The sequence below is a fragment of the Lathyrus oleraceus genome, chromosome 7 (genome assembly GCF_024323335.1).
Source record: "Lathyrus oleraceus cultivar Zhongwan6 chromosome 7, CAAS_Psat_ZW6_1.0, whole genome shotgun sequence".
Classification (NCBI taxonomy): Eukaryota; Viridiplantae; Streptophyta; class Magnoliopsida; order Fabales; family Fabaceae; genus Lathyrus; species Lathyrus oleraceus.
This window is the reverse complement of record NC_066585.1, coordinates 21361132-21385160: the sequence shown is the minus strand read 5'-3', so window position 1 is coordinate 21385160 and position 24029 is coordinate 21361132. Positions and strand designations below refer to the sequence as shown.

General features: G+C 36.0%; 1 protein-coding gene across 1 annotated transcript; it reads left to right on the top strand.

Moving 5' to 3' along the window:
- Window positions 1-1447: 1447 nt before the first annotated feature.
- Window positions 1448-4261, top strand: LOC127105801 (zinc finger protein CONSTANS-LIKE 16). Its single transcript, XM_051043007.1, has 2 exons — window positions 1448-2733; window positions 3682-4261. The coding sequence occupies exons 1-2, from the start codon at window positions 1708-1710 to the stop codon at window positions 3931-3933; spliced, it is 1278 nt and encodes a 425-aa protein (XP_050898964.1). The 5' UTR covers window positions 1448-1707; the 3' UTR covers window positions 3934-4261.
- The last annotated feature ends 19768 nt before the right edge of the window (window positions 4262-24029 follow it).

Below are 24029 nucleotides of genomic sequence, written 5' to 3'. Positions count from 1 at the left end.
TCTCTCTCTCTCTCTCTCCTCTCTCTCCTCTATCTCTCTCTCTCTCTTCTCTTCTCTCTCTCTCTCTCTCTCTCTCTCTCTCTCTCTCTCTCTCTCTCTCTCTCTCTCTCTACTCTCTCTCTCTCTCTCTCTCTTCTCCTCTCTCTCTTCTCTCTCTCTCTCTCTCTCTCTCTCTCTCTCTCTCTCTCTCTCTCTCTCTCTCTCTATCTCTCTCTCTCTCTCTCTCTCTCTCTCTCTCTCTCCTCTCTCTCTTCTCTCTCTCTCTCTCTCTCTCTCTCTCTCTCTCTCTCTCTCTCTCTCTCAATTCAATTCAATTCAATTCAATTCAATTGACAGTCATTTTGCAAGCAAGCATATTCACATTATCGTGAAATGAAACTATCTGATAAATGAAACTATAAGTGAATTTGCTATAAATTTTATTTAACGACTAAATCATTTCGATTCTTGTACAAACCGATTCAAATATCTAAATTAATTGGGAAATGAGGTTGTCATCAATTGATGAAAGCCTAATATATTAGCAACCAACTTTAGATTCTTGTATTTATAAGCTATTTTAAAGCCTAAAATAGTTTCTTTATTATGAGAGTTAGATATTTTTCTCATACTTGCAAAACAAATAGAAACAAAAACATCACGTTCCAACAGTATCTGTCATCTATATATGCAAAAAACAGTGCAATTTATTGTTTTGATATATATATGTAATTTAACTGGACCAAAATTTATATGAAATTCTATGGTGAACTATTCTTTGGACTTATTCCTAGAATGTCAACACTCAATGTTTGTTTTTCTATAGGCAATAGCTTTCTACTTTCTCTTACCCAATTGGAAACAATACATCCATTTCCCTCTTATCATTGATTTATCTATATACACCAATCTACATTTTCACCTTTTGTTTTCTCCACAAATCATATCTTTACATAGCATAAGATAAAAATTAATAATTAACCAATCAGAAATTGATTGGTTCACAATCTCCGATCGTAATTGCGGCCGCAATATTATTGATGTCATTACAGTATGATTTGTAAATTATGTATATGATCGCATTAGGAAGCACAATAATCTCAACTATGTTCGGCTATTCTCATAAAAAAATTTTAAAAAATTAATATCAAAACTCACATTGCAACGACTACCTTATGTAACGCAACAATCGCAACCGCAACATTCTCGGCCGCAACCACAATTTAAAATCATGATTTCACGTCTATAACATTATTTAGGACAAAGTAAAATAAGGGTAGAATGTCACTCATGGTAAGTTGAAAGCAACCTAGTTGTTAAAAGGGACCACAAATAGAGACAATATTGAATTATTATGCATGAAATGTAACACAACAAAAATGTCTTACTCAAAGTTTTAACGCACAAACAAATAATGGGTCCATAAGAAATCCTATAATTAACAAGTTAACCAATGAGAATTCATAGAATAAGATTAACTTCAACTCTCTAACCAATCAACACTAAGATGAGACCAATTGGTAGGTCCTATGAACCTCCATTAATATTCCTGTAGCAAATTACCAAAAGTGCAACAACCATAGAACAAGAAAAACAACAGTCCCTACTCACATTAGTGTCTCCTTCATCACACTGTCTAGTTTTTTTAACATACACAAATCATTAATTGAATCATTCTTTTGATATTGGAAGAAGAAAAAAAAACATAGATTTTTTTATATCGTTTTTATGATAACCGATATGAAAAGTGGTGGTGCAGATGCAGGTGCCTTGGGAGCCAAGACAGCGAGAGCTTGTGATAGCTGTTTGAGACGAAGAGCTCGTTGGTTTTGTGCTGCTGATGATGCTTTTCTTTGTCATGGTTGTGACAACTTGGTTCATTCGGCTAATCAGTTAGCGAGTAGACACGAGAGGGTTCGTCTTCAAACCGCGTCTGCTAAGGTGACTACGACGACAGCAACAGCAAAAGCGTGGCATAGTGGATTCACTAGAAAAGCAAGAACGCCGCGTCATAATAAGAATTCGTCGATTCAACAACAGCAACAACGGCTTAAGGAGAAGATTCTTTTCAATACTAGTTTTCTTCCGCTAGTTCCTGAGCTCGGAGGCGAAGAAGAAGAAGAAGATCGAGAACGGGGATTGCTAGTTGATATTAATGAGATTGAGGAGGAGGAGGAAGAGCAGTTGCTGTGTCGCGTCCCGGTTTATGATGTCGACCCTTTTGATTTAGAGAATTGTAATGTGAAAAATGATGCTGCTGATTTTGAGGACATGTGTGATTTGGATAGTTTCTGTGAGTTTGATGTTGATCTTGCTGAGTTTGCAGCTAATGTTGAAAGTTTACTTGGTGTTGGGAGTAGTGAGATTCATGAGAATTCAACGGAACAAGTGTTTGATTATAAACAAGAGAATGAAATGGATCCATCCAAAAATGAAATATTAAAGGTTAAAGATGAAGAACTTGATGACTTGGAATCGGTTTTTGATATGACAAGTGATGAAGTTTTTCATTGGAATATGGATCATGATGAATCAATGGTACACCAAGAGAAAGAGTTTATGCCTTTGAGTAATAGTAGTGTTGGTGTTAGTGAGAGTGTTATTACTAAAGAGGAAACAAAAAGAGAGAGATTTTTGAGACTAAACTATGAAGATGTTATTAGTGCTTGGTCTAGGCAAGGCTCTCCTTCTCTATGGACTACCGCAAACCCACCTAAGTTCAACTCCGATGATGATTCATGGCAAAATTTCTTGGTACTTTCTTTTCTCATTTATCTCTTTTACACTACTAAAAAGATATAAATTCAACATAGAAATATAATCGAAACCACAAGAGTTGAATCTCACTAATTCGTGGCAGACCAAACCATGGCACCATGGTCGTCGCTTAGTTGCTTTATCACTATATACATACACTTTATTTGTTTACAAAAAAAGTTGAATCTCAATAAATCGTGTCAGACTACTATGGTCTCCGCTTAATTGTTTTATCATTACATACATACATGTATATGTTTTTGTACAACAAGAACTAAATCTCAGTAAATCGTGTCAGACTACTATGGTCTCCCCTTAGTTGTTTTATCACTACATACATACATGTATAAGTTTTTGTACGACAAGAACTAAATCTCAGTAAATCGTGTTGGACCACTATGGTCTCCGCTTAGTTGCTTTATCACTACATACATACATGTATAAGTTTTTGTACGACAAGAACTAAATCTCAGTAAATCGTGTTGGATCACTGTGGTTTCCGCTTAATTGCTTTATCACTACATACATATATGTATATATTTTTTTACGACAAGAACTAAATCTCAGTAAATCGTGTCAAGACAATTATGGTTTGTCGTTTAGTTACTTTATCACTACATACATATATATATATATATATATATATATGCATATGGTTTTTTACGACAAAAGTTGAATCTTTGTAAATCATGTTAGACCACTACGGTCTCTCTCTGCTTAGTCGTTTTATCACTACATACTTACATGTATGTGTTTTTTTTACAACAAAAGTTGAACCTAAATAAATTGTATTAGACCACTATGGTCTTTCGCTTAGTTGTTTATATGTTATTTTACGACAAGAGTTGAGTCTCTGTAAATCGTGATTTGTCGCATAGTATATACCTGTATATGATAATTATGATAATATTTGACATTTGAGTGTCTTGTGAATATTAATTTCAGGGTTCAAGTGGTGTAGATGGAGAAATAAGAAGCATAAGAGGGAACTTAATAGGAAGTAATGGAGATGGAGGAAGAGAAGCAAGAGTATCAAGGTATAGAGAGAAAAGAAGAACACGTTTGTTTGCAAAGAAGATAAGATATGAAGTAAGGAAATTGAATGCAGAGAAGAGACCAAGAATGAAAGGTCGTTTTGTTAAGAGAACAACATGTTTTGCTGGAGGAGCAACTCCATTTCCAACTAATTATCACTGACATCAATAATGAATATGATGAACTAGTTATATATTAATTGAGTTTCTATGTTTGCTTTTCAGCAAACATGGATTGATTAATATTTGGTGCATGTGGATGAATGTGTATATTATGTATTATAATAATGTTGTTACTTTGTTAGTAGAGTTGTTGCTTGGGATGTTTCAATGTATCTCTCTCTAGCTTCATGTTTAATTAGTAGTACTAATGGTATAACACTTTTATTATGAGCTAGTTGAAGATTTGGCTATTGATTTTTGGAAGCCATTTATGTGTTGTTATTGTTCCTTTTTAGAAAGTGGATCAATTTGAATAATTGTTCATGTTATGGTTGCATTGTTGATTATTTTGGCTACATGTGTTTAATATTAGGTTGAAATTAATGATTTGTAATGTTGAAAAACTTGATACAATGATTATGATTGTAAGATATCCTAATTAAGTTAACCGACTATAAAAATAAATAAATAAATAAAAAGCCAATCATAAGTAACTAAGTAAAACTTTTTTTTAAAAATTAAAATTTGTATAAATGAGAGAGAAATAAAAAAAAAATCTAATCATTCAAAAAAAACAATAAAGATATAAAAAAAGGTAATTCAAATCTATCTCTTATGAAGATCTTTCGAACAGATTGAGATATGGTTCCACCAAATTTCATTTTGAATGTAAAAACATACATTTTTTACTATCAACATAACTTTTAAATTCATGATGATTGTAAGACACCTTAAATCGGAAGGACCTAGTGATATGAATTTTTTTTTATTTGGATAGAAGTTTAAAGGAGAATGATAATATTAGTGGATGGTTGTATGGCAAGTAGAGAGTCATTTTCAATCCAAATTTGATTACATCCTCTCCCAAAAATATGTTCGATAGCCATAATGATACTTGTAAGTTCAACTTGAAAGGAGGTTGGAATACTTATATTTACTGAGAATGAGAATGCACCTGAGTAGGTGTCCCTCGAGATTTCCCGTATATGTTACATTTTACTCAATGTAGTTGTGCATATTTTCAATTGATTTGTTTAATGCAGTGTGTAGGGGGTCGACATTTGATATCAAAGTGTTTCAGGATAATGAAATCATTGTAAATGTTAATATAAACCCGTCTCTAATAGCAAGTTTTCAAAAAAAAATATTATTAAATAAGTGTTATAATAGTTTTAAAACTATAATAGTGAATTTACTGGCCATAAAAATAATCACTTTTTATAATAAAAAAAAATTGAATTGACTTGTTAGAGATGAACTGGGGATACTATTCAAGAGTTTATCAAAATATCTTAGAATTCATGTAGGCAGTATCTCTTCTGTTTTGGCCCTACTTACAATTTAAAATAATTCAATTCCACTGTCACACTCACACCACTCTAATGTTCAATTGAAAATATTATTCTTTTACATCATTATCTCTCTCATCTCATCTTATATCTTATATCTTCTTTATTCACAAAACTCACTAAAATTATTCTCTTTTATTTAAATAGTTTGATAACTAGTAGGTGTTAGTGATGACACGAGAGTCAAAAACAGAAGGGTTAATCTCCAACCATAAGATCATAATTAATATTGATGGCCACTTATAAAGTCATATTTATTTGTATTTATTAGGAGGAAAAAACATCAACATGATGTATGAGTTTGTGTTGGTGGTGGAAAATACATGAAAAAGTATACCATGTCTTTCTGAAATCCCAAGAGCTGATATCCTGAAATGCATGTTTTGTTCTCTTACTATAAAAAAGCAATTTGGTCCCAAAAATATTGGGGTCAATGGGCCAGAGTTTGTGAAAATGAAATAACAGAAACTTCACAAAAAAAAAGTGATAGCATAGAGCTGTAACTCAACATGGTAGATGGGCCATCATACAACATGTAACCATCATCATCTTGTCACCATTTATAAGATCCAATTATTATAGACTACTTGGTTACTATATTTATCCTAAGACAAGGATGAGTGGTTAAGTCTCGTGTCATATTTAAATAACTGGAATGTTAGATTTACAAGAGAAATGACTAATATATTTACTGTTAAGGTTTTAGATGGAGATGTGACGTCTCTCCTATAGTTATGGAGAATTGGACACCCATTGTTGCTCTCAGTTTCCTCTGACTCCTTATCAAATGGTATCAAAGTCATGGTTCAATTTGGTAGGAAAGTAGGAGATGAATCCAATGTTGAATCATGTTATATTTTGAGAATTTTTTTTTTAAATATCCAGAAATTTTAAAAAAATTTCAAAATTAACCATTTTTTCAAAATAATTACACAAATGGCCATTTTTGGCCAAAATTAACACCTAGGCGCCACCCTAGTTGGCGCCTACCCTTAATGGGTAGGGCAAGTCGCCACTAGGAGTGGCGCCTACACCCATTCCATTTTTTTTTTATATGTTTTTTTTTATTTTTTTTTATTTTTAATTTATAAATTTATATTTTTTATTAATTATATTAATTTATATTAACACATATATATAAATAAAATTATTTACAAGATATATATATATATATATATATATTAATTTATATATATATTAATTTATATATATATATATATATTAATTTAATTTATAAGTAATTAATATTATTTGTAAATTTTTGGAAAAAATTAATTTATATACGTGTAAATAAATATTTATACACAAGTAAATTAATATATATATATATATAATATATATATATAATATATATATATATATATATATATATATATATATATAAAGATATGATAGACAATATCTTTAAAGATAAAGATAAAGATATAAAGATAATAAACAGAAAATATTTTTATTTAAATAATAGACAAGACAAATATTACAAAGATATGATTAATCACATATGATGCGGTCCCTGGTACGATCCGCACGGGGGAGGTCTAATTACTCGCCTAGACGGTTCACGTGGTGGTGGTGCTTCCCTATTACCACCCTTGCCCTAACGCGTCCCCTTGCCGTTTGCCGTTGTGGTTGGGTCGAAGTCCCTTCAGTGCTGTAGGAAAGACGGGTCCCCTCTGCCCCCTCAAAGCTTTGTCTCGGTGGGACAAACTGACTACTGCTGGGTGCGCCCTCGAATTGTGGTCTTTGGTAGTTTAGGGTTGAATCGGGTTGGCCAAAGTACAATGTTTGTTGTGGTGTATAGTAGTCTTGTTGGTAGTCCTCTTGTATACCCGTGTCGGGGCTAGGTGGAGGACTGGAAGAGCTCGGGACATTGTCATGATGGAAGTGTTGGGATTGGTGGAAGTGGGGGGATTAATATTGTGGTAGGTGTTGGGACTGTTGATGGTGGTGGGAATGTTGAGTTTGTTGTTGGTAGTCTTCATGGTATTGGGGTTGAGTTTGTGGTATGTATTGTTGATTTGGTTGGGGGTGGACATGTGTTGTGGTGGTTGTTGTTGGTAATATGGTGGTGGTGGTTGTTGTTGGTAATAAGGTGGTGGTGGTTGTTGTTGGTAAAATGGTGGTGGTGGTTGTTGTTGGTAATAAGGTGGTGGTTGTTGTTGTTGGGAATACTGTGGTGGTTGTTGTTGTTGGAAATATGGCTGTTGCATCCGGGGATCGTCCAAATAGAACGGGTCAGACACAATCATTTCTGGATTTGTATTTGCTCTATACCAATCCACATATTCCCTTGTCGGCTTCATTTCGTTGGGCGCCACCGGAAATTGTAGAACATAGTGGGCACGGTCTTTCCACATTTTACGAAACTCCTTAGCAAATTCCTTCCAATTTTGGGCATACCACTGGTGGCTGACTTTTTTTAGATGCCAAGGTTCCATAGACATTGGGGGGGCTGGGATTTCTTGATGCATTCCGAATTGAAGCTTGACACGGTCACTTTGGTGCATCTCCACAGTGGTGAACCGCATTATGGCCGTTTTTGCTGTCCAAACAGCTGCATCTTCGGGGTTGGGTTGATGTTTCAATCCCAAATATGGCCTCCAAATAAACTGCAAAGAAAAAAGTAAATATGTTATTTATCGAGAATGCATGATATTAATAAATCAGTTAGAAGCTGAGTGATTTAGTGGTAATACATCTTGTGCTCGGAGACGATCCAAGAGTTGACGATAAAATATAATTTTATTTTTGGGGGTAAGACTGTAATCCAGTCCGGTTGTAATGAACCTAAACAAAAAAAGATAAATAATATTATTTATAAATATTTATACAATAAATATACAAAATGAAATAACATCATAAATTTACCTAGTTGCGTAGGGGAAGGAGTAGACATTAGGATTTTCTGGGGCTAGCCTCGGCAATCTCCACCACCCCCATGTTTGGAGCAAAAAAGCACATCCAGAAAATGTACAGTGCTCATTTTGTGCGTTTTTACACAAAGAGCTATATAGGAATGCTAATACTGCAGAACCCCAACTATATGTGCTTATTCTATCAATGTCCCCGAGCAAACTCAGGTACATAAAATTTATGCTATTTCCCGTCTCTTCGGGAAATAGCAAGTTCCCAAACAATAGCATAATGTAAACCCGGGTTTTTATGACTTTTTCTTGTTCGGAGGATTCCTCAGTCAAAGTTATGGAGTCGTGGTACAATTGTAGGCTAGATAATTTAATACCCTGACCCCTTGCTTTGGCAGACCCCTCACCCTCGACCAGATCTACCCCCAACATTTGAACACATATTTGGTTAGGCTGTTGAACATTTCCGGTGACAGGCTTACCATCTATTCTAAGACCCAAAAGCATGTACACGTCCTCTAATGTGACGGTACATTCACCAGTTGGTAGGTGAAAAGTGTGTGTCTCAGGTCTCCAACGTTCACACAGAGCCAAAATGAATTTGACATCAATTGTGGCATTTACGACATGCATAACATGACCGAAACCCGCACGCTGTATGTAAGGTACGCACCATGGGTCTGGATAAGGCATTGGGTGTGAACGTTGACGAAATTTCTTGGGATCCTTTAAAAACAAACAATATAAACAATCATTAGATTGGACTTTTAAAAAACTAATTACAAACATACGAAAGAGGCAATGTTCAAGAAAAACTTACGAATGAGGCAATGTTTGCCCTAGTGCCTCTGTGTTCTTGGCCCATGGTAAGAAGAGACATGACTGCAATGTAGAACGAAGCTTGGTGGATGAGAAGTTTCGCCGGAGTTCTCTGAATAAAAGTGTTAGTGGTTGATGAAAACTTGCAAGAATGACCCTCTATTTATACTCGTTTTCAAGTAGACTGAATATGCAAAAATGTGACAAGTGTAAGGCATGCGTGGTAGTGTTGGCATGCATTGGTGCAGACTAGGTGGGAGTTGTCTTGTCTTGGGGAAGACTTGGTGGAATCTGATGATGCAAAAATGTGACAAGTGTAAGGCATGCGTGGGAATCTTGCAGAATAGGTGCAGGCTAGGTGGTAGTGTTGGCATGCATTGGTGCAGACTAGGTGTGAGTTGTCTTGTCTTGGGGAAGACTTGGTGGAATCTGATGATGCAAAGGTGTGACACGTGTAAGGCATGCGTGGGAATCTTGCAGAATAGGTGCAGACTAGGTGGTAGTGTTGGCATGCATTGGTGCAGACTAGGTGGGAGTTGTCTTGTCTTGGGGAAGACTTGGTGGAATCTGATGATGCAAAGGTGTGACACGTGTAAGGCATGTGTGGGAATCTTGTAGAATAGGTGCAGGCTAGGTGGTAGTGTTGGCATGCATTGGTGCAGACTAGGTGGGAGTTGTCTTGTCTTGGGGAAGACTTGGTGGAATCTGATGATGCAAAGGTGTGACACGTGTAAGGCATGCGTGGGAATCTTGCAGAATAGGTGCAGGCTAGGTGGTAGTGTTGGCATGCATTGGTGCAGACTAGGTGGGAGTTGTCTTGTCTTGGGGAAGACTTGGTGGAATCTGATGATGCAAAAATGTGACAAGTGTAAGGCATGCGTGGGAATCTTGCAGAATAGGTGCAGGCTAGGTGGTAGTGTTGGCATGCATTGGTGCAGACTAGGTGGGAGTTGTCTTGTCTTGGGGAAGACTTGGTGGAATTTGATGATGCAAAGGTGTGACACGTGTAAGGCATGCGTGGGAATCTTGCAGAATAGGTGCAGACTAGGTGGTAGTGTTGGCATGCATTGGTGCAGACTAGGTGGGAGTTGTCTTGTCTTGGGGAAGACTCCATCTATTCTGATGATGCAAAGGTGTGACACGTGGAAGCAAAGCGTGAGAATATTATTTAAAATAAATAATCAGGTTGTTTAAAATAAATAATTAAGCTTAAATAAAATTGAATAAAAAAGGTTGTTTTAAATAATCAGGCATGCGTGGGAATATTATTTAAAATAATTAATCAGGTTGTTTGAACACATAATGGAAAAAAGAGGTAGTTTAGTATTGGAAGTGTGATATTCAGTATTGAAAGTTCAAGAAGTTTAAGTTTTTGGTGGAAGCAAAGCTAAAGCTGAGACTAAGTTCAGACTATGTGGAGAATACATTTGATGGATAGGCAGTACACGTGGCAAAATTATTACATGCATGCAGCTCCACGTTGCCTGCAAGTTCTTGCATGCTTTACACGTGTCCAAGTTTTGCATGCGTTGCTTTTGGGGAAGGCTTGGTTGAAGACATGCATGCAAAGATGTGTCGGAATCTTGCAGTATAAATATTCACACACATTTTCACAAAGGTATTCACAATATCTTCACAGCAATCTTCACAAAACCTTCACAATATCATCACAAAACCTTCACAATATCATCACAAAACCTTCACAATATCATCACAAAACCTTCACAAAACCTTCACAAAACCATCACAATATCTTCACAAAACCTTCACAAAACATGGCATCTTCATCGCAATACAAAATCAAAGCTCACGTCAATGGTGAGACTTATGAATGTGATATGTCTGGCTTCCTATTTAGAAACACCGAATGCACTCGTTTTTGTCTAAATAGAGAAGCTGGCTTCTCTTATCTGAAAAGGAAGATTGAGTCCAAACTAAGACAACCCGTGTCCCAAATTTTTTATCAACAACCTTTTTTTTCAGAAAACAACTCTGTCAAGTTTTATAAGTCATTGATTCAAAATGACATGGAGACAAAATACATGTTTCGTAACCATGAGTATTCTGGTTACGAATACATAGTGTTGTATATTGTGTTGGAACAATTTCAACCAACTCAGAATATTCAGTCACAGGTTATTGATCCTGTGATTGATGACGAACAAGATGTTGAGCACCACGTTGAAGACGATGTGGTTGATGATGCTGAAGACGTGGTTAATGACTTGGTGAACCGTGATTCTGAAGACGACGACCAAGTTCAAATACCTATAGCGCAACGCTACTCACCGCCTGCGCACTTCACAACACTTAACTTGGGCGAGGATGAGCCCTCATCAGATATGTTCTACAACCCATATATGAGGTCTGATGAGGACTTAAAGAAGGGTGACCAATTTCGGACCAAGGAAGAGTGTCTGTTAGCAATAAAGAACTGGCACTTGAAAAACTGTGTTGACTACGATGTTATCAAATCAAATCCGGAAAGATACGTTATTGTATGCAAAAATCCGGAGTGTGGGTATATGTTGATGGCATCGTACAAGAAGAAACATAATGCGTGGGTGATAGGGTCCATTTCTCAAGCTCACATTTGCGTCAACACCAACATGGCACAGGATCATCGCAAACTTAGCCATGATATGATCTGCCATTCCATATTACCTCTAGTTGAGGCTGACCCGTCACTGAAGGTCAAAACAATTATCTCCCGTTGCGTGGCTGTTTTCAAATATACACCGTCATACAGAAAGGCTTGGTTAGCGAAAACCAAGGCAATTGAACTGGTATACGGTAACTGGGAGGAGTCATACAAACAACTACCACGCTACCTGGCTGCACTACGATTGTATTCACCTGGGACGGTTTCTATAATGGAGACCTTGCCGGCACAATCCCCTGACGGAACTCGTCTAGAAGGTAATGGAATATTCCATAGACTTTTCTGGGCATTCCGTCCCTGCATCATCGGTTTCACATTCTGCAAACCACTTGTTCAAGTCGATGGAACTTGGCTGTATGGGAAATACAAAGGATCGTTACTGATGGCGGTCGCACAAGATGGCAATTCTAATATTTTCCCAATAGCCTTTGCATTGGTTGAAGGAGAAACGGCTGCTGCTTGGAGTTTCTTCCTTAAGAATCTCCGAACGCACGTGACTCCACAAGCTGGCATCTGTGTGATTTCTGACAGGCACGCTTCAATAGACAGTGCATACAATAATCCAGCAAATGGTTGGCATGACCCCCCGTCTACCCATGTCTACTGCATCAGGCATATTGCTCAAAATTTTATGCGGGAGTTCAAGGATAACTTCTTGAAGCAACATTTGATAAACGCGGGGTATGCATTAAACCAACCTGGATTCCAATACTACCGCCGGGAAATAGTGTTGGCAAATTCTGATGCAGGGAGGTGGATTGATAATATCGACAGAGCGAAGTGGACTAGATCATACGACGATGGGGTGAGGTGGGGCCACATGACAACAAATCTTGTGGAATCAATGAACGGCGTCTTTAAGGGCATACGTAACCTCCCGGTAACCGCATTGGTGAGTGCGACCTATTTTCGGATGGCAACGTTGTTCGTAACAAGAGGCAGGCGCTGGAATGAAGTGTTGCAGACGAGTCAGGTATATAGTGATGCCTGCATGAAGTTTATGAGGCAGGAATCTGCCAAAGCCAGCAGCCATCGGGTTACGGAATTCGACCGCCATGGCCACACTTTTAGTGTCAAGGAAACAATTGACCACAACCAAGGGCTGCCCAGACAAGAGTATAGGGTCCTAATACCAGACCGTTGGTGCGACTGTGGTCAATTTCAGGCCTATCGTATGCCTTGTTCCCATGTCATTGCAGCGTGTTCACACAGCCACTTCGATGCATTATCGCTAGTGTCTCCCATCTACAAAGTTGCAACATTGCTCAATGTATACGACAATCCCTTTCCGGTGGTAGCATTGGAGGCGTATTGGCTAGAGTATGACGGGGAAATTGTTTAGCACAACGAATCGATGCGGCGGAATAAAAGTGGTCGCCCAAATAGCAGGCGCATTAGAACTGAAATGGACGTCGCAGAGAAAATACAGAGGAAGTGTAGCATATGTAGACAACTAGGGCATAATAAGAACAAATGTCCATATCGTGGATCTACTTCCACAACTTAGTTTTCATATTCATAAATCTGTGTACCAATGCTATTTATCATTAAAGTTTACTTTTTATTCCAAATAGAAGATGACACTTGAACAACAAACACAAACATCTAACATTACAACACCAATTACCTGAGAAACAAAAACAAACACTGGAACAAAAACAAGTACTAAAACAAGAACAAGTACTAGAACAATAACAAATACAACAACAACATGACAGACAACCATTAAAATCTAAGAAATTACAACAGTTAACACTATATCGTCTGATCCATGCATCATTTGGATGCAATCAATGTCGCTTTCAACTTCAACCCACCAACGTATTGTTTCTCCAGTTTCAAATGAGAACCTTGTTCTAAGCCTCGGAATCCTTCTAATGACTTCACCAGGTTTGTAATCTCCCTCTAACCAAGACATCAAGGACCTTTTTAGTTGGTCCAACGAACGGATGTTCCAAAATTTCATCTCCATTGGGGGTTTCATAGGCGAAAAAATAACATGCCCATCCCTTTTTAAGATTACTTGTTCAGGATCCGGGCGCCTTGATGATGTTCGCTGCCATGACGACGGTCTTGGAGATGCCATGAACTCAACTTGATAGAGAAAGTGATAAGAAATAGTGTTGAAGAAAATGCAAGGAAATAAAACTTTATTTATAGGAAAAGATCTGGGTTGTACACCAATCTACTTAACCCTAATTAGGGTTTCAATTAGGTCATAACTAACAAACTCTGATTATAACCGATCAATAAACCCTAATTATAATTGATAAATTAACCTTAACATGATTAACCCTAATTCTCCCAACAATTATAAATAAATAATATTTACTTATAAATTAAATTAATATATATATATATATATATATATATATTATATATATATATATATATATATATATATATATATATATATATATTTATATATATATATATATATATATATATATCTTGTAAATAAATATTTATATATATTAATTTACATGTGTATAATATTAATTGTTTATAAATTAAATTAATATATATATATTTTATAAATAATTTTATTTATATATTTGTGTTAATATAAATTAATATAATTTATAAAAAATATAAATTTATCAAATATCAAATATTTTTAAAAAAAAAATTAAAAAAAATATATATAACATATAAAAAAAATGGAATGGGTGTAGGCGCCACTCCTAGTGGCGATTTGCCCTACCCATTAAGGGTAGGCGCCAACTAGGGTGGCGCCTATGTAGTAACTTAGGGCAAAATTTGCCCATTTGTGTAATATTTTTGAAAAAATGGTTAATTTTGAAATTTTTTTGAAATTTCTGGATATTTAAAAAAAAATTTCATATTTTGAATATATAAAAGAGAATAAATATACTTAAAAAAATTGAGTAGAGATGTGACGTCTCTCTTTTGTGATCATAGAATAGAGCATTCGTCTCTTGTTACTAACAACTTCCCAAAACTCCCCAACATCCTAATATCTTTTAATCTTAACATCTTAATCATGATTTTAATTTATATTGTTTGTTAATAAACTAAGGGAATAGCAAAAATAAAAAATAAAATTAGACATTTTAACTATGTTAATTAAAGGCGTTAAATCGGGTTAATCCATAAAGGCCGACTTGTCAAGTCCAATAAATAATAGGACTTGAGCCTTAAAATTAGAGCTCATATTTTTCAAAAAAAATTAGTCCGATCATAAAAAAATCGCTACTAATTACGGTTAACATGTATGGACTGTGGATAATGTGCTACGCCCGCATAATAAAAAAAATTATATTTATATTCTCTCACTTCAAAAAATATATTGATTTTTCTCACCTCTCTAAATTTTATAACTATTCTATTCAATTTTTTTATAAATATTATACATTAATATAATTAAATTAATATTTAATTATTTTGTGTTTTACTTTACATATTTCTCATATTCAATTAGTTCCTCTTATGTTTTTATACAATTTAGACATGTATTGTATTTAAAAACATGTTATACTTTTTGATTTTTTTATATATTTTTATTTCTATATACATTTATAAAAATTGAGCATTAGGTTAGATAATATGTAGTTTAGATATGTCGTTTAAATGAGAAATGTGTTTGATAGGTCGTTTAAATGATCAATGCATTATTTTGGATGTTGGAATGGATTGCATTTCCTCTATTGTTGTTCATCCGAGTTATAGAACATTACGAAGATGCATCTTTGGAATTTTACAACGTTTTAATTTCTATAATTCGGATATGCATATCAGGAATTTATCCGTTTGCATTGTTTGGCGTGACCTCATTGTGTTTTATTTATGTAATGCTTATGTGGTTTAGTTATAGGCATTATGGATGATAATCCATATAGATTGAGGCACAACAGAGTTGCGCAACATGCATCGGTTCGGAGGGAAAGAGCCCGAGCCTCGTAGGCACATGTTGTTTCTAGCCCGGTTGATGTTGATGCATAAACTTCTAAGGCTCATGCGTCTCCGTATTCGTCTTCCCGCAGGAGATAGGTGTCACCTACTCAAGCACTTGAGGCTCCGTAGACACCCGAGGCACCCCAGGCACCGAAGGTATCGCAGGCACCCAAGGGGTTTGGAGGAGGCCCGTATGACTTATTGATGTTGTCTCTATACCTAGACCATGTTGGTAGACATGTCTAGGACAGTGAGGTAAAATTCGATTATATACATTCTTTGAAAAACTTATTTGTTATAATATTTGAATTTTTTTATGATGATTTATTTTTCTGCAGAATCATGATGCTTTAAAATGCATCAACCATGGCCAGAAGACTATTGGTCTGCAGCAGCCTGATGAGCAATTGTTTCAGGATGTGATGTCGCTATATGGTTTGAGAGACTTGTGTAGGATCGGTTATGTTACGATTAACCATGGTATGTTGTCTTCATTTGTCGAGAGGTGGCACTTGGAGACTTCATCTTTTCATGTTACATATAATGAGATGTATATCACACTAGACTATTAGACTATAACACAATTAACAGAGATTATGTAATGGAGATGTTGGTAGGCTACTTTGAGTTTGCCCAAGGGATGTCTTGCAAGAGTTAGAAGCCACTCGAGGGGACCATGCTAGGTTTCAATCCTTGGAGAGGTTGTATACACAGCAGTTGCATGATGCATAGCAAGTCGCTGGTAATGATGAGTAGGTTGTGTAGCATAAAACATACACATTGAGAGCATAAATTTTGTACTTTGTTGGCACGTCCAATTTTTTTGGACAAGAGTGATAATTATGTGGACGTGGTATATCTGAGATACTTCCCTAACTTGGAACGGATCCATGAGTACAACTCGTGGGTCACTTGTTTGGTCTACATGTACTCCAAGTTAGCTGAAGGTTGTATGTGGAAGACCAAACGTATGACAGGTAGCATCACACTGTTTACGGGAATATTTCTGCATCTTTTAGTGTTTGTGTATCATTTTCATAACATTTTGCAACACCATTACTAATTATTCATATCTACCATTTTCCAGACTTGGATCCTCCATTATTTCCCATGCATATATGGATGGTCATATGCTCTGGCCTATAATGAGGATATGCCACATGCTTCTCCATTCATCCCTCTCGGAGGGAATCAGGAAATAGAGTCATACATAGTGTATCTTGATCGTATGGTAGCAGAAGATATACACTTCCATACGTACATCGTGTTGGTGTAAGTCCTAGAGACCAATATTTTGGTACTTATATCGAATTATTTATTAATAATAAAAAACTTTTTCTTTATTATGTTTGTTTAATAAAGTCCCTAGAATATCTAGTCCGTTTAATGTATCTAGTGTGACTTAATCATGAGATCCCATTAAACATAAGGACATTATTCTTAAAGTATCTGTAGTCGAGCTTTGTTGTGAAGTGGGATAACATTAAAGCATTAAGAATATTATGTATATAGACTGATGATCATATCTCATGGATCATGGATAAGGAGTTATCAAGTCTTAAACATATGTATGAATATTATGAGTAATATTTATACTGGATTAACCCGTTATGAGAATACTACATAGAATGTTATGCAAATTGTCATAAGTTATTCTCATGGTGATAGTGGTGTATACCACCATTCGACCTGAAACCACTATGGACCCTAGATGTAGAGTCGAGTGCTTTATTATTGATCAAACATTGTCCGTAACGAATGACCATAAAGACAGTTGATGGATACTCCACGAAGCATGTTGAGGGACATGAGTGACCTAGATGGAATTTGCCCATCCTGCGTAATAGGATAAATATCTAAGAGCCCAATATTGAACTGGACAAAGATGATACGGGCTATGCCTTATGTTCAATATAGACATAAGGGAAAAAGGGTAATTATACACATAAGTATTATCATAAAAATAGATTTGTCAGATCACATGACATTTTCTTGTCTTGGATAGTAGTGATGTGTTTCTAGATACCGCTCACTGTTTATTATGTTAAATACCTGATTTAATATAATTGCCAATATCGCGAAAACCTACAAGGTCACACACAAAATGACGGGTTAATGAGAGACATAGTAAATAAGGAACACTGTAAGGTACGGTGCACTTAAGTGAATTGTAGAACATCGTAAAGTATGGTGCACTTAAGTAGAATATGAAATGTGATAAGGTACCACACGCTTAAGTGATTTTCTATATACCATAAGATATGGGCCAGATACACTTAAGTAATCTTTTTAGCTTGCAGGCCACACAAGTGGTTCTATAAATAGAACCCTTGTGCATAAGCATTTTACTTGATGAAATTTCGTTTCTCTCTCTCTCTCTCACTCAAAGTCTTCATTCGTAGCAATTGGCACTAAGACTGAAGGAATCTGTTCGCATGGACTGAGTAGAGGCGTTGTCACCATTCAACGCTCGTGATCACTCCTTAGATCTGGATCAAAGGTTTCAATCGCCACAAGAGGTAATAGTTTCTATCACTGATCATGTACATTAGTAAGGATCACTAAAGAAAAAAAATTAGTTTCCGTTGCATTTTGGATCGCAGTTTTCTATCACATCGATCACCATGAGACGTTTCCTCTTATGCTAAAAGTGATGTGTATGTTTGGTGGTGCCATGGTGCTACTTTCTTTGTAAAATTGGCATTTCTAAGGTTGCTTGATCTTTCATTCACAGGTTCTCCAATTTCAGTGGAACTATCCTTATCATTAAAAAGTTTATGAAAGACAAATGTTCCCTCAAACATACAAGTAATTTCTGAGAGGCTCCTTCTCAACCTGCATCAAACTAAATATGAACTTGTAAAGCATGAAATCATTTCGGGATTACACAACTTGGTCTACCCTTTATGTCTAGGTTCGAACAAAACTTATCTCCATTTTTTATTGTATCCAAAGTCAACACAACTTTAGCTCAAGATTACATATTGGATTGGTCTTGAAAGCTTACCGGCATGTGACAACATCCTTGATAAGCTGAAGATGTTTTAAAGGAAATTTAAAGGCAATATTAAGAAAGGCTTTAGATTGTTGTTTTGGTTTGCAACAGTTTCGTCCACTTGGTTAATGAGAAACGATATGTTGTTTAATGGGGGGCATAAATATGTACTTGATATAGTTTTATTGGCTAAATCTATCGCTTGGGAATGGACAGGTGCTAGATTTAAGGGAGTTTTTTATTGTGATAATAAATATTAGTTTTTAAATCCACTTTCTTGTGTCCGTTAAATTTGATTGGAGTCCATGCACCTTTGATATTTTTTGTATTAGGGTAGAGTACCCCTTGTACTCACGTTAATACATTATTTTCTTATAAAAAACTTCAACACTATAGAAAGTTATTTCATTTTTATTAAGTTTTATATTTTCTCTTGGAGAGCTAAACACTTGTATTTAACAAACATTTATCAAACATGCAACCTAACCTTCATAGGTGTATTTCCTTAACATATTAATTGTACTAGGATGGTTATAAGAAAACTAGAGTATAACCAATTTGGTAAAATTATACTTTGGTGATTTTGGTTTATGTGATTATGTTAGCCTATGATTTTTGACTTAAGCTGCACCAAAATCCACTAAGTATGATTTGGAAAAAACTCAAGAAAAGATCCACAAGATTAGGATCACTCTTTCTTCAAAACATGTTAAGAATCTCAAAGAGGTTTGTAGTGGTTTGGCATATTCGACATGAGAAGAGATGGGAAGTAGAAACGCAGACTAAACATAAATAGTTGAAGGATGGTTAAACACCAAAATTACAATATTCAACTAAGGATTCTCGATAGAGGAAGTTGAAGGACATGGAAATGTTTTCCGATAGAAGTATTGGTTTTGCAGTAGGTCAAAGACTGGAGACACATGGAAGCAATACAAAGTACAAAAGGCCACATAGCAATGTATGTACGTGTCGAATGCTGGAAATTTGACCGTTTTCGATGGTTACTGATGTTCATGTATATTAGTCAATTTAGTTTCTGTAACAAGGCCCAACTATAAGACCAAAACTAGTTATGGTCATTTCAACTAAGGAAAATTACAATTTATTACTTGGTCGAGAGTGGATTCTTGGTGTGGAGGCAGTCCTCTCAACCCTGCACTAAAGGATTTCGATTTGGAGATCAGATGGCCTTGTAGAAAATATAGAGGTTGATCAAAGTTATTTTTTATTGATGTTAACCACATAGATAAGAAAAACTTTGACAAATAATTGGTGAACATTTCCCCACGTATGCATGTTGGAACATGATTCTCCCTGCATGCATATGTGTTATATTCAATGAAGTTACACCCCACACATGGATTCATGTGGGAGTACAAGCCCATCGGAGGTACTGGATGGTCAGAGAAGGATGATAATGATGACTGAGTCTAGCACACTTGCTCGAGGTTTGGCATATATGGTTGAAAATAGAATGAAGGCAGCCTTAGAGGCTGATTCCCAATAAAGAATGGTTGTCGAAGCCACTACATTTGAAACCAATAAAAACACATGAGATTGGTGAGAACCTAATTTCAAATGGCCAGAGGCTTGATTGTATTTATGATGATGAGCCTTTGGTATTTGAGAATGATCCATTAGCCTCAGATAAGAGGATACAAGCTTTAGATACACTCGAAGAAGTTGATTTAGAAGATGGAACAATCACGAAACCAGTTTATATAAGCGCAAAGATTGATCCAAGCCTAAAGATCCAGTTGGTCAAGTTGCTTAAAGAATTCAGAGATTGCTTCGCTTGGTATTATGATGAAATTCCATGACTCAATCAAGATTTGGTGGAGTTTAAGATGCAAATTCAGCCAGACAAGAGGCCAGTGAAGCAGATGCTAGGAGATTAGCACCAGAAGTGATTGATATGGGAAAATGTATTGTGTTTTTAACTTATTTTACTTTCTATTTCATGTGTTTTCATCATTATTCTTCTACTTTATGCATTTTTGCTTCCCTTTTTTTGTTTTTAGGTAATAAGATGTCAATGGAGCGAATCAAGACGAAATGGCCAAAGGTCGCACTAAAAGGCATGATTTCGATACAAATTTCCCGAGACCAATACAGTATGGCCGTGTCCCCTAACATGAGTCGTGTTGGACCTTGAAGGCGCCCCCACAGTAGTTTCATGTGGCCAACACGGCCTAGTCGTGTTGTCTAACATGATTGTGTTGTCTGACTCGGCCTTCCCGTGTCAGACCCAACTTTTGATGCAAACATTGGTATTCCATAATGGTTTTTTGACTTTTGGACTTCCTAAATTGATTTTTCTCATCCATAAGTGACCATTTATGATGGTGCACAAAATTATGAAGATAATTATGAGTGTCTATGAGTGATTAATATTTTTGGACGTTTTGTGACCTTTGGATCTTTTGTAACCCCTGAGACATTATGTTAGTGTGTAATGATGATTAAGTAAAATTAAGTGATGTTTAAATGTCACTAAACATATGTTTAGTATAAATAGGACATTTGGTATTGATCATTTAGGGAGAGAGATTGGAGAGATACGTAAGGGTGAGACTTATGAAACTCTTGATCGATCACTTCTTACTACATCTTTCTAAAACACTTGTTATTTCTCTAGTGCTTAAGTTTATGCTTTTTGTTATTTCCTTTGTAATTTCAGCATTTGTGGTATTTTAATCTTCCTTTTACATTCAACTTGTTGTTACGTTATTCACTTATTTGTAATGTTTTTACCTTTTATCATTGTTGTTCACCTTACCATGTGTGAGTAGTCCCTAAAGGACTAGGGGTTCTGAGAGTTATGCCCTTGGAAGAACCCCGATGAATTCTTCGTCTAGATTACGAGAAGAAAAATACTAGTTTATTTTTATTCTAGAATCTGAATGACATTTCACACGTCTATGTCGGTTGCGTAAGTGAAGGAAACATAGATGTCAATCATGTATCGAAAGATAATGATCCGACATCCGAAAGAGAATTGCTAGACAATAGATTAGAGAGGTGCCCACTATGGAAATGCGACCCTCTTTCTATTGATAAAGTCATTAGTTGTGCATAAATCATTGTTAAGATTATCCACACCACGAATGTGGGTGACACACATTTTCGATCTACTTTTCTATAAAAATTATAAAAGAAAATATTCTCATAATACATTGGAAATTCATTGGGGTGAATCTAAGATAGCAATCACAATCCCATGTCCTTGTTTTTATTATTAGTTAAATCCTTACTTTTAAAATGAAATCACTCAAACTCATTTGGGATCACCTTTGATAAGCATAGTTGAAGTAAAAATTGGTAATCATAAACCTCGATGTGAGGTCGATTCTTTTTACTCCTTGACACAATCGTGCACTTGCGGTTCACACACATCAAGTTTTTGGTGCGCTTCCTAGGAGGTGTTTTGATATCAAAATTTTATTTCAATGTCATTTAGACTAAGGTACTTTTATCTTTTAGTTTTTTTTTTGTAAAAAAACCCTTCTTTTTAGAAAGATTCTTGCCAGAGGATCTATTCAAGGGATGGGAAATTATATGAGCAATGACTCAGTAAGGCCGTATTTTGAATCCCATAATCATGAATGGGGAAGTCACAGAAAAAAATTACATTGATTATTCCCAACAAGCCATGGAACCGCATGGTCCCCAATATGGCACAACCACTACCTTTGAGAAAACCAACCTTGAATTTATAATGGAGAATTTTATGGTGACACAAGAACGCTTTAATTTGGAATCCATGATGGAGAATTTTTTGACGACACAATCTCTCCATAATGAAGAGTTTAGAAACCAAAATCTCCATACTAGTGAATCCCTTAGGCATCTAAACACTATGGATGGGTCCCTCGTGACTCACAGTAAGGCATTGGAGACCCACATCTCTCAACTTGCACGCATCCCCCTATGACCCTTCCCTGAGGGACATGTTAATGTTGTAACAACCAAAAATGAACAACAAGTTGAAAATTCTAGGGAGAATGATAAAGAGGTTGAAGGAAGTTCTGGTGAGAAAAGGTTAGATATTGAGGAGATTCCACTAACACCACCCAAAAAGGAGTTTGTCAAAGAGGTAGAGAAAGAAGCACCTTATGTTACTCATCTTCCTACAAGCCATTGATTCCTTTTCCACAAAGATTTGTGGAGGCTAAGGTAGGTACCCAATCCAAAAGATTTGCGGAAATATTGGAAAAAAAATAAGGTCATGTCTAAAAGGAGAAAATTAGAGGACCATGAAACTAGGGAGATTATTGTTATTAAGAGGGGAAGGTTGGCCTTTGAGGTGGGGTGACAGGCTTAAAGCCAAACCCAAAAAATTGATGCTTAGGATAGAACCAGAACCACCCCCATGGGCTCAAAAGTATGAATCACCCCCACAGGCTCAAAAGTATGAACCACCCCATAGAAAAAAGAGAAAGAAGAATAGTGGATTCGAGAGATGGCTAAATAGGTGGCTATTTTTTATGGAACCACCTTGAGTGCTTGCACTTATCGACCGTCAAGCTAAAATGACGTTAAACAAAGTGCTTTGTGGGAGGAAACCCACGTTTTTAACTGCTCATGTCTTTTATGTATTTTCATATTATAGGTATGGTTAGTTCTAATAAAGATAGGAAAACTCAAGATAATTAGGCAATAAGAGCAAAATTCTACAATTTTGTTCTGTTGCATCTCCCACCTCCTTAGTGAGGTGTTTGTGAGTTTTCTCTTTACCTCTCCCTACTTGAATTGGAACATTGAGGCCAATTGTTAGACAATAAATTAGCGATGTCAGCGGCCCATCGTGGTCGCCGCCTCCTCCTCCAGCGGACCCCAACCTTAAATCAGAAAACTTCCAAGGCCAACCCCGCTTATATTTTATGTATTTTCCGCTTCTGACCTCCATTTTTAAAAATAACCCAGTGATTGGCCAGATCGGCCACTCGAAATTGTAAAAAAACTAAACTCAAAACCAACCAAATTTCTCTTCAATATCACTCGTCTTTCCTCTCAAACATAAATTAAAACCACAAAACATAAGAAATCACATGATAACAGTAAATAAACCCTCAATCCCCAAGCAAACCCATCCTCATTCTCGTTCATTTTTGTCAGTTACAAACTACAAGAATGAGAAAGCAGCAAATAATAGAGGCTATGTAAAAAAATGGAGGACAAGCGAACGAAAATGTTACCCAAACGAAGACCAAGGTGATTACAGCAAGCTTCAAGGTCTTCGGGTTTTGTTTCTCCCTTTTATCTCTACTTTTTCTCTAATCATTTTTTCTTCCTATCCTTTTGTTATTCCTCTTACTTGTCCTTGTTTCATCTGTGTTAATGGTGCTTGGTGAGTGCATGCTAGTTTAGCTATGAGTTCTTGAAGTTTCAATGTGAATTTTCAAGAAATTGATTTCAAAGAGCTTTGGTGATTGGGTTTTCTGAGTTTTTGGCAGAGATTTTTGCAGTAATTGTTTTGTGTCCCATTGA